Below are 16,331 nucleotides of genomic sequence, written 5' to 3' on the forward strand. Positions count from 1 at the left end.
ACATATTTGTTTTCCATTGACGATGTCCACTGTCTAGTCATTTTATTTCTCAGATGTAATTTTTTTTGCGTTTAGAATTTTTTTTCTCAAGGCAAGAATTAAATATTTATTTGTTTCGAGTAAAAAATAAGGCACCTAACAATATGACCAAGAGCATTATTTACATAAATCAAGTTTTATCATAACCTTAATCACATGAATGCTAAAACTCGGTAGTAAAAAATATATTAATTAACAAAAGTTGTTTCTATTGAGTAAATCTTTCTCCGAAAAAAAATATTGTTATTTTTTGGATTTAGTCTTATATCACCACACCAGAACAATAAAACGCATTTGTCCATCAAAAAGACTTTTTTCTAGACATGCATCATTCGATCTGAATCAAGCAGGATTTGGTTCTCTAGGTTTGATTGAGCGGATACAGTATGCTGTCGTCCAACTATACAATTACTTAGATCACAACCAGCTTCTAAACTTGCTCCTTCGCATACAATACAATCCTGCAAAATAATCCCAATTAAAATAAATTAAAAAATACATTTTACATCTGATTTTTTACCCCTCAACCCAAATTCAAACAACTTAATAATAACAATTAATAATTAATAATTAGATAATCAACATTATAACTTAAAACTTAAAAGATTCCATGAAGATGAAAAGTTTCTTCATCTGTTATCTAAAAATTGGTAGTTACTAATAAGGGAAGAAACTTTCAATGATGAATTTATACAGCATGGAAATACAAGAAATTGGCCGATTATTTTCTCTGTTCCACATATGAATTGAACAATAATTATCAAAGAATCTTTTCCCCCCATTAAATTGAAAATATCGTTCTTCTTGTTAACTTTCTTCTTTTTTATCAAATACGTTTTCAAAAAAGTTTTGTTTGTTGTTTATAGTCTTATCTTGACAAAGAATTATATATTTTAGTAAAATATTGATTAAACCAAATATTTGAATATTTTATAAAATAAAATAAAAATATCGAAAAATAAAATAAAAATTTAAATTACCTTTATATTTGAGCCGGATGCAATGGTGACCCCATCCATGATGATACAGTTGGATATCCTAACCTTCTCATGGATCGTACAGTTAGCTCCGACAGATACGCCGGTCAGTGTTGTCTTCTCACTTACCACGCTTCCGGCCCCGACACTACAATCCTTCATCTAAATATACATTTTAGAGAAAATGTTTTAATAACAAAGCTGAATGTCGAATAAAAAACAAATAAAATGCAAGTTATGAGCATATCTATTACATGAAAGTACAAAAATTGACAACGCCTGGAACTTATTTAAGAAAACAAACCTCACTGTTGTGCTGGTTTTTAAAGTCCTTCCTACCTGTGATTTTTCATGAACCTTTGCTTGCTCATGAACCACTGGAAGTTCAGAGTTCTCATGGAACCCGCTCCGAACAATCCTGAATCCGTCCCAGTAACTCGGAACATTATTCACGCGTACCGTCGTCTCTTCCGTAATTGCCGCGTAGCATTTTAAACTCCTAGAATTCAAACATTAAAGATGGCGGACATGAAATTACAAAATTCACAAGTTAAGACAATAATTCTCTTTCAACAAAAATCAAACTTGATCTTTAGTTATTCTAAATAAAATCCAAACCTCTGTTTCTGTTTCTCTCCATGAAAATCATTATCCATCTCCATTTTCTCCTCCTTGGAACCTTTTATAGTGTTGAACTGAAGAGAAACTAGTTTTGGAATCATCTCTCCCTTCACTGCTGTCACACTTTTATCCTGGAGAACCTGATCCAGAGTCTCCTTATTCACGATGTAGAGATGAGAGTCCTGCAGATTAGTGTGTACGGTGAACCTGTAAATATTAACACACGATGTAGTGAGGTTAAGCATGATACTCGTTAACTATATTAAAGGGAATGTCGACATATTTTCAAGTGACCCTTAGAGTGGAATATATGTCCAATTCACAACGATATTATTAAAACTCTCTGTATGATCCAGAATGAATGAGATATCCATGTTATTGGGTTTGAAAATTGATTCTTTTAAATTGAGCTCCTCTGTAAAATTGATATGAAGATTTTTACTACAGAAATTAGGTAGGAAATTAACAGAATTAATTAATAACACTTTTCAAGCTATAAAAACGACGATATCTTCCATATTATTTATCAGATAAAGGTTTACAAGGTACAGTTGTAAACCAGTCATGTCCTCTAAAATTTGAAATTACAACAACACTACTGTTCAAGCCATGGAAAAAGCGACGAACTTTTAAAAAGATTTAAACCTTATATATTAATTATGTTAATATATTTCCTTGTAAACCTTGGACACTGTCTAAGAACTATGTTAAATATATTAATCTCCATGTATACCTTGGACACTGTCTCAGAACTATGTAAAATATATTAATCTCCATGTATACCTTGGACACTGTCTAAGAACTCTGTTATTTATATTAATCTCCTTACCATGGACACTGTCTAAGAACTGTGTTAATTATATTAATCTCCGTGTATACCTTGGACACTGTCTCAGAACTCTGTCATATATATATTAATCTCCTTGTATACCTTGGACACTGTCTAAGAACTATGTTAAATATATTAATCTCCATGTATACCTTGGACACTCTCAGAACTCTGTTAGATATATTAATCTCCATGTATACCTTGGACACTGTCTAAGAACTCTGTTAGATATATCAATCTCCATGTATACCTTGGACACTGTCTAAGAACTGTGTTAATTATATTTATATTTATCTCCATGTATATTGTATACCTTGGACACTGTCTAAGAACTCTGTTAGATATATTAATCTCCTTGTATACCTTGGACACTGTCTAAGAACTCTGTTAGATATATTAATCTCCATGTATACCTTGGACACTGTCTAAGAACTCTGTTAGATATATTAATCTCCTTGTATACCTTGGACACTGTCTAAGAACTTTGTTAAATATATGTATCTCCTTGTATACCTTGGACACTGTCTCAGAATTCTGTTAGATATATTAATCTCCTTGTATACCTTGGACACTGTCTAAGAACTTTGTTAAATATATTTATCTCCTTGTATACCATGGACACTGTCTAAGAACTTTGTTAAATATATTTATCTCCTTGTATACCTTGGACACTGTCTAAGAACTTTGTTAAATATATTTATCTCCTTGTATACCTTGGACACTGTCTCAGAACTCTGTTAGATATATTAATCTCCTCTTCTACGTCTGCCTCGGATTTAAACAGACAAAGATTGTTTCCAGAAAGACCGATCAGATCACGCTCTGAAATAATATTTAGATCAAAAAAATAAGAAATTGAGAATGGAATTCTTGATTGTATCCATAGGATAAAAAAATTCTTAAAATTCATATTAAGAGAAAACAAAGATCAAATAAAAAAGACTAATAGTAGCATTTTCAGTAGACTTACCATTCTTATATTTAGTTGATTTTGAGCCGGGCACAGTCAAAGACTTTAAGTCAAAAGCAGGCTTATTCAAGAGTAGAGTCAAATCAGGCTTCTTGGATCTAAAATACAAGAAAATGGTTAGGATAAGTTTCAAACATTTAAACGTCACTGAAAAGTCGCAAATTATTATCTATATGCTCAAGCAGTATCGTTATGCGTTGAGTCATTGATTGCACATAAAAAAGAGAACTTAAAATTAGGTTAACAACTTTTCTAGTGTCATTTTTTAAAAAGTATTACAAGTTGTTGAGATCATAAAATCAATCAATCAATCAATCGGTCAATCAATATATCTAACCTATGAAGATCGCTGAGTATCCTACAGTTCTCCCTGGACACAAGATCCCCGGATACAATGAGAATATCACTTCCAACCAGTTTATCACTAATATGCCTGCAAATAGTAATTCATGAGTTATCTCCCAGATTGGAGTTGTCTAAATACGAGAAGGTCTTCCAACATATTTTTTCTAATAAAATTGAAAACCACAAAATGCCTGTTGCGCCAATGCAGCGGTTGCATCCCACCGCCGTAGGAACTTAAACCTTTAAGTTTAAGAACTTAATCTTGAAATGTTCATTGTTCCCCAATTCTCTGTCATCAAAATTTTTATCTTTGCGTGTCTATTTCTTCCACTCCTCCTACATCGGATCTTTTACCTAAATATTTATATTGTTCACCACTCCTCCGCCATTGGAACTTATACTTTAAAATAATTCCCCACTCTTCCCCATCGGCTATTTTACCTCAAGTGTCCATTGCTTCCCACTCCCCCTAATCCGCTACATATACCTTAAAGTGTTTTTTCCCTACTCCTCTTACATCTGATCTTTTACCATGAAGTGTCCATTTCCCTACTCCTCTTTTACCTTTAAGTACTTATTCTAGTGTTCCCCACTCCACCCCAACGGATCTTATACCTTAAAGTATCCATTGTTCCCCACTCCTCCGCCATCGGAACTCCGACAACATCTAGTTTCAAGGAGAGTTTATATTTCTCTGCAAATTTACACACCTCAGATCTTGCACTACAAACAATGAGCTATTAATATGTGACACATAGAAGGTGATTACAGTCGTCTTCCTATATTTCAATAAAATGAAGACGACTTTATATTTCAATTTTTATTTCTACCAAGCCTTAAAAAAACTTGAATAAACAAAAATATGAAAAAAAGAGAAGCTGTCAATTAACAGATTCTTTTATGTTTGATTCTTAACTTGTAATAAAAAAGCTTATTATAAATCAAAACCTAAGCAGAAAGTCGTCCTCATTGTGTTGATATAAACGCCGACCACAGAAACATAACTACAATCAAATTTTTTAAATACAAGGTTTTCTCAATGGACAAAAATTAGATGAAAATTTTAAAAATCCTGATACGATAGTAAATTAAGTAAACGCGAATAAGAGGGGTTTCCTGATCTCAGATTCCTTAAATTACTTAAAAATACTTAAATTACAAACCTATCCGGTACGGTGACTATTACGTTTCTGAACCCACTTCGTTCTAGCATCTTCAGAGGGTAGTAAAGCAAAGGATATCCTCCAAGAGGAATTAAACATTTTACCCCACCTCCGGTTATATCCAACATCCTAGGGAAGGTAACAATGAAAATAATAAAGAGAATAAAATTCTTGGGAAATTTTATCTATTTTTGTCTACCTGGATCCTTTGCCCGCCGCCATCACAACAGCTTGAATTTCACCGGTTCCCATTTTTCTAGAAAACATTGCAGTACAGTACAGTGCTCTATGTACAGAGAGTGGTTGTGCTTGTGCTGTACACATATAATTTTCTTTGCGATAATAAATATATAAATATATAGAACCATATAAAAATTAATTAAAAAAATGAAAATACTGAAAAATATAACTTGACCATAAGAAATTTGTACTGTAACATTCAGGTATTTACGGTTATTTCCAAACCGGTTTGTCGAAGGATTTCTTCCCGCCTAATTTGAATCCAGTTTTAGAGGAAACAGATTTAGATAAACTTCTGGCATAAGGCGAAGGCACTGAGTTTGTAGGTCGTCTTCTTTCTCTGGACACACTTCTTGCTCTTGCTAATTTTCGACGAGAGGGTTGCCACCTATCTTTAGGTTTAGGCGTTACAAAACTTTCTTTTGTCTTGCTTTCCAATCTAAAATAAAAAATAATTGACGTTCACCTTTTCCGTAATATTTTTTTTTTATTACCTGCTCCTAGTAGCAGCTGATAGCCTTTTTTCTTTTTTACTTTCCTGCTTATTAGCCTAAAACACAAAAACTTAACTGAATTTAATGCAATTATTAAGTTTGTAAAACAAGGAAGAATTGATATGCCATGTCTCCCGGATTGAAAATAATAAAACCAAAAATGTTCCCCCTGAAAAGCTACAAATAAGAATATAACGTTTCTTTCTTTAATTGATTACCCCTCTACCTTGACCCTTGCTGTTTCCCTATCTTGACGAATAATCTCTAACTTCTCCTGAGTCCCGAGTTCAAAGAACAAATGATGGATCATATCACAAGCAGATTCTAACTGCGCGAGCAGACGCGAGTGAAGATCAACATCCTGTCTGCTCGGTTCACCGCCTAGAGATTATAATATTCATTTTTATACCTCCATTCCGTGTCCGAGTCAACCTCCATTCCGTGTCCGTGTCAAGTTAATTATTGATGTTCATATTTATGTCTGTGTTTAAATCTATATCTGTGTTTAAATCTATGTCTGTGTTTAAATCTATGTCTTTGTTTAAATCTATGTCTGTGTTTAAATCTATGTCTGTGTTTAAATCTATGTCTGTGTTTAAATCTATGTCTGTGTTTAAATCTGTCTGTGCTTAAATCTATGTCTGTGTTCTAATACATTTCTGTGTTTAAATGCATGTCTGTGTTTAAATAATCACGATTATGTCCTCGTTTGGGTTCACGTTCATGTTCATGTTCAGTTTGAAGATGGAGAAATCTAAACAAACCTTCCAAGTGAAGTTGAATTGCAAACTCCAATGTTTCTCTGATAGTTTGCTTTAGAACCTGAACCTTCTCCGTTCTCAGTAATCTTCTCACCAGAAACCCGCGTGCAAGCGCACTTAGTTGTGTCCAACCTTTTGCATACTTCTCCGAGAACACCGCGGGAGGAATGTGCAATTCTTTCTTGGTATGGAACGGATGGAGTTCTCGAACAACTTCGCTCTGGGCTTCAACTGGCAGAGGTGTCACATCAGATAAAACCTGAGGTTTTCTGATTTGAGATGTTAAACTTGGAGATTCAATATTCGGAGAAATCAACCCTGCAGGTTTTTGGACTGGTTCAGGTTCAGTATCCGGAGATTTAGACTTTTCAGTTGTCTTCAGTCCTGTTTCTGTGTGAGGGGGCATGGAAGAGGTTTGATTCGTCTCCGGTTTTGGTTCAGTACTTGGGGCTGAAAGCTGAAGTTTTAGATTTGGAAACTTTTTTACAATCTGATCAATCAATTCTTGTTGTTTCATCTCAAACTCAACCTTTAACCTTTGTCGCTCCTCTTCTTGTCTGGCAAGAAGCGAGGACATGCGCTCGTAGTGTAACTGAGTAAGGTTCGAAACCGCCTTCTCTATATCCGTTGGTCCAACCGACCCGGATAAGAGAGGTGGTTCCGCCATCGGAGTATACTCCGATGTCTGAGTAATATTCTCCACCGATTGAGTAACTGTGTATTCCTGAGTTGGAGTATCAAGTACCTCTGTTCTCGAGGTATCTGGTGGTTCCGGAGTCGGAGATTCAAATCTCCGGGTTCTAGAGGATGTAGTAGTTGTAATGGGGTCCGGAGAAATTAGAGTGGACGGAGTGGGAGCATATGACGTAGAAAAAGAAAGAGTAGGACAAGGTGAAAATGGTATCGAAGGAGTAGGAGCTTCTGATGTTGTCAAGGATCGAGAAGGAGTAGGAGTGGGGGCAACTGATGCTGAGAACGAACGGGATGGAGAAGTCGGGACTGAAGGGCGAGGGGATCTGAGAACTGACTGAGAAAAAACAGGAAATATTTGATCCACTCGAGGAACAGGGCAAGAGGAGGGTTTAGATGGAGAAGTTTTTGGTGAGTCTTGGAATCTTTTTCTATCCAGCATAATACCTTAATTATTAATTATGTGTTAAAGGAAAATAATACGGACAATAATTGAATAAATATTTTAATGTACCTTTTTTTTCTGATCTGTGGGTAAATGTTGATGAGCGAACTAGGCTACTTTGCTTTGTTTCGACAAGTGTACTCCGAACTTGAAAATGATTCGTGGATTTCTTCTGGCTCTTGGGTGTATTTATCTTCACAGGTATACGAGACATTGGCGTAGATTTCTCGGTTAAACTCTCCAGGTATTTATCCAGGATTATTTGGCGCTCTTCCTGGCTTTTTGGAGACTTCTTTGATTCCCAAACTATTTGAGATTTTTTTGGACTGGGCGTTCTTTGATGGTTTGACATATCATGGTAATCATGGTTCTGTGTTGTACCAAACTTCTCCAGGTGTGCCCGGAGTAGTGGACTAGGTTTGTCCAGGGTGTAGGAGCCTCGGCGTGGACGGAAACTATCAGAGATATCGGTTGAAATATCGGTGTTTTCTTTATCAGAATCGTCCAGCTGATAACTTGAACTAGGAGAAATTGAGGACGGATGAGTGAGACGTGAGGATGGATTTTCTATCACGGTGTTCAAACTTTGTAGGCTATCATACAATCCCAGATTAGTTTCAATCTCAAGCTCCGTATCCGAGTAGAGTTGTGACTCGTATGGTTTAGTTGGATGAGTTTGGACGGAGTCACTGCTAAGAGAAGAGGATCTAGCTGAATGGAGGTCGGAGGTTCTTTGCTTCTTCAAGATTTGCTGGATCTCAGCGAAGGATTTGGGCTCGAGGTCGGAGACACTGAGGTCGGATGATTCATCCTCCGATTCTCCTAAATCCAGGTCGAGTAATTCCGGACATGAACTTGAGATTGCTCCTTGTTTAGATAGTTTATATTTGAAATTATTAATTGCATACTTGATCCTGGATTCATGGTCGACGTCTCTTCGGGATTTCAGTTCTTTCTCTTTCAGGACGGCTTTCTCTTTCCAAGCTAAACACTGGACCCGGAGTTCCGGAGTCATGACGGTCGGAAGAATAGGGATTCCATTGATCTTGATACAAGAGACGAACTCGTGGTCTTTGTCTCTCTGCTCCTCTTCCGTCCCTTGCTCCAGACGAGCTAGGAGCTGTTCGTCCGAGCATCCTTCTAGGACGAGTCTAGATATTTCGTCCATTTCATCTGAAATATCAAAACTACAATATTTATAAAGAAAAATCCCAACAGCTGTTTAATACGTCCCCGTTATCAAGAAAGAACAACTAGAATCAATTTTTTTAATTAAAATTCAGCATTTTTAACTATAATTTCTGACTACAGATCTACAATTAATTTAACAATAAATCACAGAGGGCCTAAATCACATAAAAATAAAATCACGAGTGCTAATTTACAAATCAATTACAATTAAGTGCGCTAAAATATCTAGGAATTAAAGTAGCAGAGTGCTTAAAATAAACCCCCTGCAAAAATTTTAGAATAAAAACAAACCATTTTTTCCATCTAAAATTGAATATAATATTTAAAAAAATTCGTATGAATTAAATCATCACCATTGTGACACAATAAAATCATATTTGGGGAGACATTTATAACGACGATATATTATTCCCAGTCATTAGCACACACAGTATTGTATTTATAAAGTGTATAACCAGTTAAATTCAGTTCAAAGATGAGAAAAAATGCAATATTAACTCAATACTTTTTATGAGTTGATAATTCAATTTAAAATCTATTGTACTATACGTTTGGCATGGTGAATATAATATATAGTTTCAATATATCTAAACGCCATAATATATAGTTTCAATATATCTAAACGCCATAATATATAGTTTCAATATATCTAAACGCCATAATATATAGTTTCAATATATCTAAATGCTAAACATTCTTTTTAAAAAAAGAACGATTGTGTGCCTAATATGTTAATCGAATAAATGTCTTATGGAAGGGGGGATACAGAGAAATTTACGCTTTTGCAAATATTGAAATAGCATATTTAGTACACAGCCGAGAAAAAACAATCAAAAGACTAGAGATCTGTATTCTGGATTGGCTTATTGTTATTTTCTAATTTACGTAATTTTAAATCAATTTTACAAAATGTACCAGTTGATTCCTCAAACCACATTTTGCTATAGGTAGACGATTCAAGAAACTGAAAAAAATCAAGTTAAAGGAAAAGCGCGACCCATAAAAGTTACACAAATTTCCCGAAATTAACGTGCTACTTAAAGTTACAACAATCATATACAAAACTTGTGCAATGATTTTGTAAGAAGGATTTACATTTAACATTATATGATTATTTAGAAAATAGCAACGATTATTTTAATTTTTACTTGGAGATAATCCTAAATACCATAGTTTTGTAGGAAGAATATGCTTTTTTCCAAATAAAAATATTTTTTTTTCTTCCAAAACTCAAATGAATGCTCCTTTTTTAAAGTCCTTGACTAGTTTCTTTTAAACTGTTCCCTGCTTCTCACAGTTGATAATACATCCTTGAGAACTCTTCCTTGATTTGGTTTTGTTCCTTGGTTGGAATATTTCTTGATCTCGTGTTCCCTTATTATTAAGATCAATCTTTTCTTTAACATTAGCTGATGAACTAGTCTTCTTTCTCACTATTCCTTGACCTGGGTACATGAACAGGTGTACTGCCAGGTGTCATCAGACGTACACGTTCCTTCTCCGGTCTGTACAGTACACTTGGTTTAGGGAGGGGGTAGGGGGGTCTAGAAAAGTAGAAAAGTTGTTTATTTAAGGGACTGTATGTTTATTTAAGGGACTGTATGTATAATGCCATATTCACAACAGTACGCGTTCAACCTCCGTCTAGTATTTATTTATTTTATTTAATAAGTAATTATTTATTCATGAAATATAACAAAAACAAAATTATGTGTTTCAGGAGAAAATTAGAGGTTGTGGAAATATTTCCCCCCAATTCTAGAAAAATATAAAAGAATAGAAATCAAAGGAAAAGGAAAATTACATTTACTGGTGGTTGATTGTTAGTATTTTTAAAAATAAAAATGATAGATTTATTTGTAATGTTAAAAAAAAATTTAATTTGTTTATTTATATTGTTAAAAAAAAATTTTAAATAGACTTTATGGGTTGTGCAAAAGTTATAGGTTCTACGCAAAACAAGCATTTTAAGGATCTTTTTAATTCACACCGATTTTTGACATCCTTTATGTTTGATAATATCTTTTACCCTTTTTAATCTTTTTATTCTTTTCTTTGTAAAATCGTCTTTGCTTTCTTCGATTCTTTTGCAAACATAGCATGTGTTAGAATTTATACATTTGTTGTGCTGATAAAAATCTTCACTTAATTCTGTTTAAATTCGAAATAAGATTGATATTTAAAAGCTTAGAAAAGTGCCATTTGTATCCTTAGAGGTTTTGTTTTCGAGTCTTTATAATTCTTGCATTATTTCTACTGGATCAGTTGGAAAATAAACAAGTTACAATGAGGAAGATAATTTCGTTTTTCTTTCCGTAACCTTGTTGAAACTTAATAACCTTCATTGTCTCTACAGCATAAATCCGCATGCCAATTTAGAAGAGAAACCCAATTAAAAATGATCAATTTTTAGCTAGAAAATCTAGGATAGTTCATGCATCCTTCAAAAACAAGGTGTAAAGGGTGCCGTTGGGAATGTGACATGCCACCCTGTAAATGGCGGATAACTTAAAATAACGAAAAAGTTTTTCTTTTAAAAAAAAATCCAGTAGGTTTCGGAGTATCTATGAATTATTTGCAAGTATATTTTCCTAGGGATATGGTTGGGTTTCAGTAGATAGAACTTGACGAAGGTGTAAACAACAAGCAGTACACCACCCAGTACCCACCTGGATAAGATAAGATAGGATAATATATATCATTTCCATAAAAAATTAAATAGATGGATAGATGGATGTTAAATAAGAAAAGTAAAATAAATCTAAAACGTATATATTGATTGATTGATTGATTGATAAATTAATGACTGTAACAAAATAAAACATGTCTCCGAAATCTTTAAGTTAAGATTCTAATAGGTAATGTAATTTTCAAATGCCCCCATAATCCTCCCCCTCCCCTCCCCCTAGACCGCCACCAGGTAGGGGGTCAAGTGTCCAACGCCCATATCTGTTCAATTCCTACCCCAACCAATTTCCCCTCGCCGTGGGTAAACAAGGATGGTACTGCCCTATTTTATTTTTACATAGCTTGGGAACCCAGCTTTGTCTGGAAATACATTTTTCCTATCAAATTCAACCCACTAAACTTTTAGCACTTTTTTACCAAGAATAAGACATTTCCGCGATTCTACCGAGTTCCTAAAAAAATTTGAGGCAAATTGGTCAACAGGTTCACGACTTTTAGTCGGCCATACAAAAATGCAAAAATAGATTACTACTTTATATATATATATTGTACCAGAGTGCAATATGTTTGGGAAGAGGTTTGGTGATGGTCTGCCAACCGAACTTAAAGCAGATGAGTAGCTCCGTGATGACGATAGCGAGGAGAACCCAGCTCTGCCGACCCAGTTTATCACACTCAGGGTCATCCAACAGTTGGAAAGTTTCCCTAAACAAGTCTCAAATAGTTTTAGCAGTGCTAACGATCTGTTCTATTTTCACAGTTTCATTAATAATTAAAACGAAAAACGTATTTTGGTTCAAGGAACATAAATTTTTTAAATAAGATGTCCTTTAAACCAACAAAATTCTTCAAAAAGATACAACTTTGATTTGAACCTGTGAATAAAAATCCGCTTGTTATGCAAAGGATAGCAATCCATCTCTCGAAACTAGACAGTGGAGACCATTGGAACTCGATCCAACCATGGGGAGAGAATTGCGCGATTATTCTTTTTATTTTGCCTCGATAGGTTGGGATCTCATACAAACCACGCCAATGGTATTCCTGAAATAATTTAAAGTTATAATATTTATATCTACATAATAATTATCATTTTTAGACTTAGCTCCTGTTTTTATTCTGATTTCTGATACGTTTATATATTTGTAAATTTGTAAATATATGTTAGCTGTAGCTGGCCTGACGGCTGGACGAAATTGGCTGCAATTTTTTGAGGGAACCATGGGGTTAGCATAGACTAAAAATATCATTTTTTTATTGGAAATTTTCATAATACTCACAGAAATTCTAGAAAATGGTGATGCATTGAGTTTACTACAACTTTTTATAAACTGTCATGAAAGCATGTATATTATATATTGTGTATTGCGTATCTTGTATCGCGTATCTTGTATTGAGTACCGTATATCGCATATCGTGTATCGTATATCGTATATCGTGTATCGCTTATCGCATATCGCATATCGCATATCGCATATCGCATATCGCATATCGCATATTGTATATTGTATATTGTATATTGTATATTGTATATTGTATATTGTATATTGTATATTGTATATTGTATATTGTATATTGTATATTGTATATTGTATATTGTATATTGTATATTGTATATTGTATATTGTATATTGTATATTGTATATTGTATATTGTATATTGTATATTGTATATTGTATATTGTACATTGTATATTGTATATTGTATATTGTATATTGTATATTGTATATTGTATATTGTATATTGTATATTGTATATTGTATATTGTATATTGTATAGGATGAATCCAAATCAAGTTCAAGGATCGACACTCAACAGGTCATAATTTTCTTCTTTACAATGTTTCTGTATACACAGTACAGATAAACCGTCCATTACAGAATAGACTATTACACTTTTAAAGGTGTGGAAAATAATCAAAAATTTCTTGAAAAAAAATCTCATGCAGTCGTACTCGTATATATCAATTCAATTAAAATGACTTATGATCTCTACCAGACTTTCAAACAGCTGGATACATATAACCTTGAAAACCATAAGAAGCTGTCAATTAACAGCTTCTCTTTCATTAGCTTGTAAACTTGTATTTTAAAAAAAAGCTTGCTAGAAAAGTCGTCTTCAGTGTATTGATATAAACGCTGACCATTGTTCAGAAAATAAACTTTACCGATCAATCTAACATATTTTCCAACATCCTGATTTTCCCAATGGGAAAGATTCAAAAAATAGTTTGCTGATTATTTACTTGTAGTAAAACAAATGAATTCTTTAAATAATGAATTAAAAAAGAAAAGTCCTATTTCAGTTTCCCAACATTATTTCGAAATATTTTTCTTTTCCGAAACAAGATTTATCAGTCACCTTGAGACTAAGCCAGCGTAGAGTATATATTCCTAGAATAGTTCCCCCGCCATTACAGACGATAACATCTAGGATCCAGTGATCCCACCAACATTCAGAGAAATTAGCCAACTGATGTTCCAGGGAGTATTCAAGAAACTCAAACATTACAGAGATCACTGAAAATATTAAGTATTTGTAAACTGTAGCATTTTTAGACTACAGAGGTCATAACAATCTTACTGAATTTCTAATTTTACAAAGATTAATCCAAAAATCTGTAGAGTATAGAATGAATATAGCTACAATGGTTTAAGAGTTAAGAAACTAAAGTTACACAAATCGAAAAGATACTTGCAAACTTAAGGGCACGGTGCGACCGTTTGATCTTTCAGTTTAATCGTTTCGTTGTATTTGATGTTTAAAACAAAGTATACCTGTTGTGAGCCACCAATCCCTGAAGATTAAGGTTTTGCACCAATATCCGAACAGATGAGCAACGATGAATATATCCACCTTGTCCTTGATATTATGCCAGGGATCCTGGGGTGTCTCAGAGTCGTAGATCTGACAGTTTCCTCCGTAATCCTTCTCCGGGATGGGTTCTCCCAGATCGGAATCGATAAACTTAAGCAAAGTTCGAGCATCATGCGGGGTCTGATGAAGGATATAGATCAGGAGAAGTTCGTAGAAGATACTACAGGCGAAGGCGAACCTCCAGAGCGCAGGATGAGGACGCATAAATGGTCCGTCCGGCATCATCGTCATTCCCAGGGTTACCCAGAAAAATACTGCCACGGTGAATCCCCGTTTACCGTTGTACACGGGATCATCGACCGGGGTTTCTATGAAGGCCGTATACACGAGGCAGCAGATGAACACGATGAGCACGGTACCGGTGTGTGCGCGCCAGAAATAAGAAGGTTGGGTTGTATCCTCAACAGATCCTTCCTTTTCCTCCTAGACATGATTTATTGAAATATTTAAGGTAGTAATTTCTGTTGGGCTGTTTATTTGTATGACCGATCATAATTTTATGAACCCCCTTGACCGTTTTGCCTCGAATTTCGATTTTGGAACTCGGTAGAACCACGGGAAGGTAATCATCAAGTTTTGACTTAAGTTCAGTTGGTCGATTTATATAGAGAAAATTTAGTTTTCAGGCAAAGAAGGTTTCCCAGCTAATAAAATTATAAAGACATTTTAACCTAGCCTCCTATTCCAGGTTGGCATTGCAAAAAAAAAAGAAATTCATATTTTTAAAAATCTACTTTGTCGAAAACAAGTGATTGAGTACATACAATGACGAGTTCTCAGATTACCTGCCAATTGTGCGCTGTTTTAAATTTGCACATGTTGTCAGATTTCTGTTTCTGGATTTCCACTTCCCGCTTGATGCGGTCGATCGCCGTATCAACGGCATGCAGCGCTGTATCCATGTTCTAGCCTGCTCTAGACTAATCTAGACTAGCCTAGAGACAAGCTAGAATCTACAAAATATTGTAATAAAGTATTTATATGATACCAGAGTTGAAAACAATGTAAATAACAGATTCAAGTTGTAAATCACGGAATTCCTGGCAGGGGTAAGATCTTGACAATTTTTACAACAAAATGTTTTTACCAGAAATTGTCCCTAACCTTACCTTAGTAGTAAATAAATATAATTGTTTTACACTTGACATTCAAGTACAAAATTGATTGAATGGGGGGGGGGACCGGGCGCGTCCCCCCCTCAATGACCTGGGGAGTGGGGGTATGAAAAAAGCATTTATTAGGAACCCAGACTAAAAAGTGTTAAGTAATTTCTTAGAGAACGATTTTTGAACCCCCCCCCCCCCTCCTCCTATCAATATTGTAGATGGTTAGCATGTGTATAACATGGATATCATTGGTCCTGTGACCACAGCGCCCGGCCGCCTAGCCTGTCCTAGCCACGGTGCTCGGCCCCTTAGCATGTCTTAGCCGCAGCGCTCGGCCCCCTAGCCTGTACTAGCCTCAGCGCTTGGCCCAGAAATGGTCTTAACCCATTTCCTAACCTTAAAATAATAAAAAAAAGAATAATAATAATTTTGCTGAAATACATGCAGTCATGTACAAAACTGATAGGAGGGAGGGCCGGGGGGGGGGGGTCCAAAAATCTATTTCTAGGACAGACCCCAACATTCAAACTTACAAAAAATCCTTAGCAATAAAAAGCAAATATTCTTAAAGATATTTAAAAAATTTAAAAAAAACCTTACAATATTATTCTTAATATCATACAATGGGATATCAATTGTAGTCTAGTGATTTAAAAGAATTTAACAGTTAGTTTCAATTATACTGAACAACTTACACTAAAATACGATAAGTTATTTATTTTGAATCGTACTTTGATAAATTTAATATCATCCGATGAATGTCCAGGTTAAACAATACAAATAGAAAATTACTGCATTGCATCAGGCCATAAAAAAGCTGAATGAGTAAATAGAAAAAAATGTTGTCTTGTATTTTGAAAATATTGCGCAGGTATGTTGCCTGGCTTTATTTTAA

General features: G+C 34.6%; 3 protein-coding genes across 3 annotated transcripts; all 3 read right to left on the minus strand.

Annotated features, from left to right (window-relative positions):
* Positions 1-93: 93 nt before the first annotated feature.
* Positions 94-5,200, minus strand: LOC111703056 (translation initiation factor eIF-2B subunit gamma). Its single transcript, XM_023474909.1, has 10 exons — positions 5,144-5,200; positions 4,945-5,073; positions 4,397-4,504; positions 3,774-3,869; positions 3,437-3,534; positions 3,180-3,288; positions 1,635-1,844; positions 1,356-1,515; positions 1,020-1,178; positions 94-500 (listed from the first exon to the last, which is right to left on the minus strand). The coding sequence occupies exons 1-10, from the start codon at positions 5,194-5,196 to the stop codon at positions 357-359; spliced, it is 1,266 nt and encodes a 421-aa protein (XP_023330677.1). The 5' UTR covers positions 5,197-5,200; the 3' UTR covers positions 94-356.
* Positions 5,201-5,206: 6 nt separating this feature from the next.
* On the minus strand, positions 5,207-9,347 carry LOC111703054 (flocculation protein FLO11). The gene is made up of 5 exons (XM_023474907.1): positions 7,644-9,347; positions 6,443-7,576; positions 5,905-6,059; positions 5,679-5,734; positions 5,207-5,623 (listed from the first exon to the last, which is right to left on the minus strand). Exons 1-5 carry the CDS (start codon positions 8,740-8,742, stop codon positions 5,398-5,400), a joined length of 2,670 nt encoding a protein of 889 aa, XP_023330675.1. The 5' UTR covers positions 8,743-9,347; the 3' UTR covers positions 5,207-5,397.
* A 428-nt stretch (positions 9,348-9,775) lies between these two features.
* On the minus strand, positions 9,776-16,225 carry LOC111703037 (phosphatidylserine synthase 2). Its single transcript, XM_023474885.1, has 8 exons — positions 16,168-16,225; positions 15,116-15,283; positions 14,231-14,753; positions 13,815-13,972; positions 12,230-12,497; positions 12,006-12,168; positions 11,357-11,434; positions 9,776-10,270 (listed from the first exon to the last, which is right to left on the minus strand). Exons 2-8 carry the CDS (start codon positions 15,230-15,232, stop codon positions 10,183-10,185), a joined length of 1,395 nt encoding a protein of 464 aa, XP_023330653.1. The 5' UTR covers positions 15,233-15,283; positions 16,168-16,225; the 3' UTR covers positions 9,776-10,182.
* Between the last annotated feature and the right edge of the window lie 106 nt (positions 16,226-16,331).

The sequence above is a fragment of the Eurytemora carolleeae genome, unplaced genomic scaffold, assembly GCF_000591075.1.
Source record: "Eurytemora carolleeae unplaced genomic scaffold, Eaff_2.0 scaffold505, whole genome shotgun sequence".
Classification (NCBI taxonomy): Eukaryota; Metazoa; Arthropoda; class Copepoda; order Calanoida; family Temoridae; genus Eurytemora; species Eurytemora carolleeae.

Excerpts from the sequence above, each read along its gene's own strand:
- LOC111703056 (XM_023474909.1), bottom strand. The coding sequence starts at position 5,196 with ATGGGAACCGGTGAAATTCAAGCTGTTGTGATGGCGGCGGGCAAAGGA. Across the intron at positions 3,289-3,436 it reads ATCAACTAAATATAAGAATG|AGCGTGATCTGATCGGTCTT; the intron begins GTAAGTCTACTG and ends ATATTATTTCAG. Across the intron at positions 501-1,019 it reads CATCCGGCTCAAATATAAAG|GATTGTATTGTATGCGAAGG; the intron begins GTAATTTAAATT and ends ATTATTTTGCAG.
- LOC111703054 (XM_023474907.1), bottom strand. The coding sequence starts at position 8,742 with ATGGACGAAATATCTAGACTCGTCCTAGAAGGATGCTCGGACGAACAG. Across the intron at positions 6,060-6,442 it reads AATTCAACTTCACTTGGAAG|GCGGTGAACCGAGCAGACAG; the intron begins GTTTGTTTAGAT and ends TATAATCTCTAG. Across the intron at positions 5,624-5,678 it reads TCAGCTGCTACTAGGAGCAG|ATTGGAAAGCAAGACAAAAG; the intron begins GTAATAAAAAAA and ends TTTTTATTTTAG.
- LOC111703037 (XM_023474885.1), bottom strand. The coding sequence starts at position 15,232 with ATGGATACAGCGCTGCATGCCGTTGATACGGCGATCGACCGCATCAAG. Across the intron at positions 13,973-14,230 it reads GGATTGGTGGCTCACAACAG|TGATCTCTGTAATGTTTGAG; the intron begins GTATACTTTGTT and ends TAATATTTTCAG. Across the intron at positions 10,271-11,356 it reads AAACCCAACCATATCCCTAG|ACCGGAGAAGGAACGTGTAC; the intron begins GAAAATATACTT and ends TGTACTGTACAG.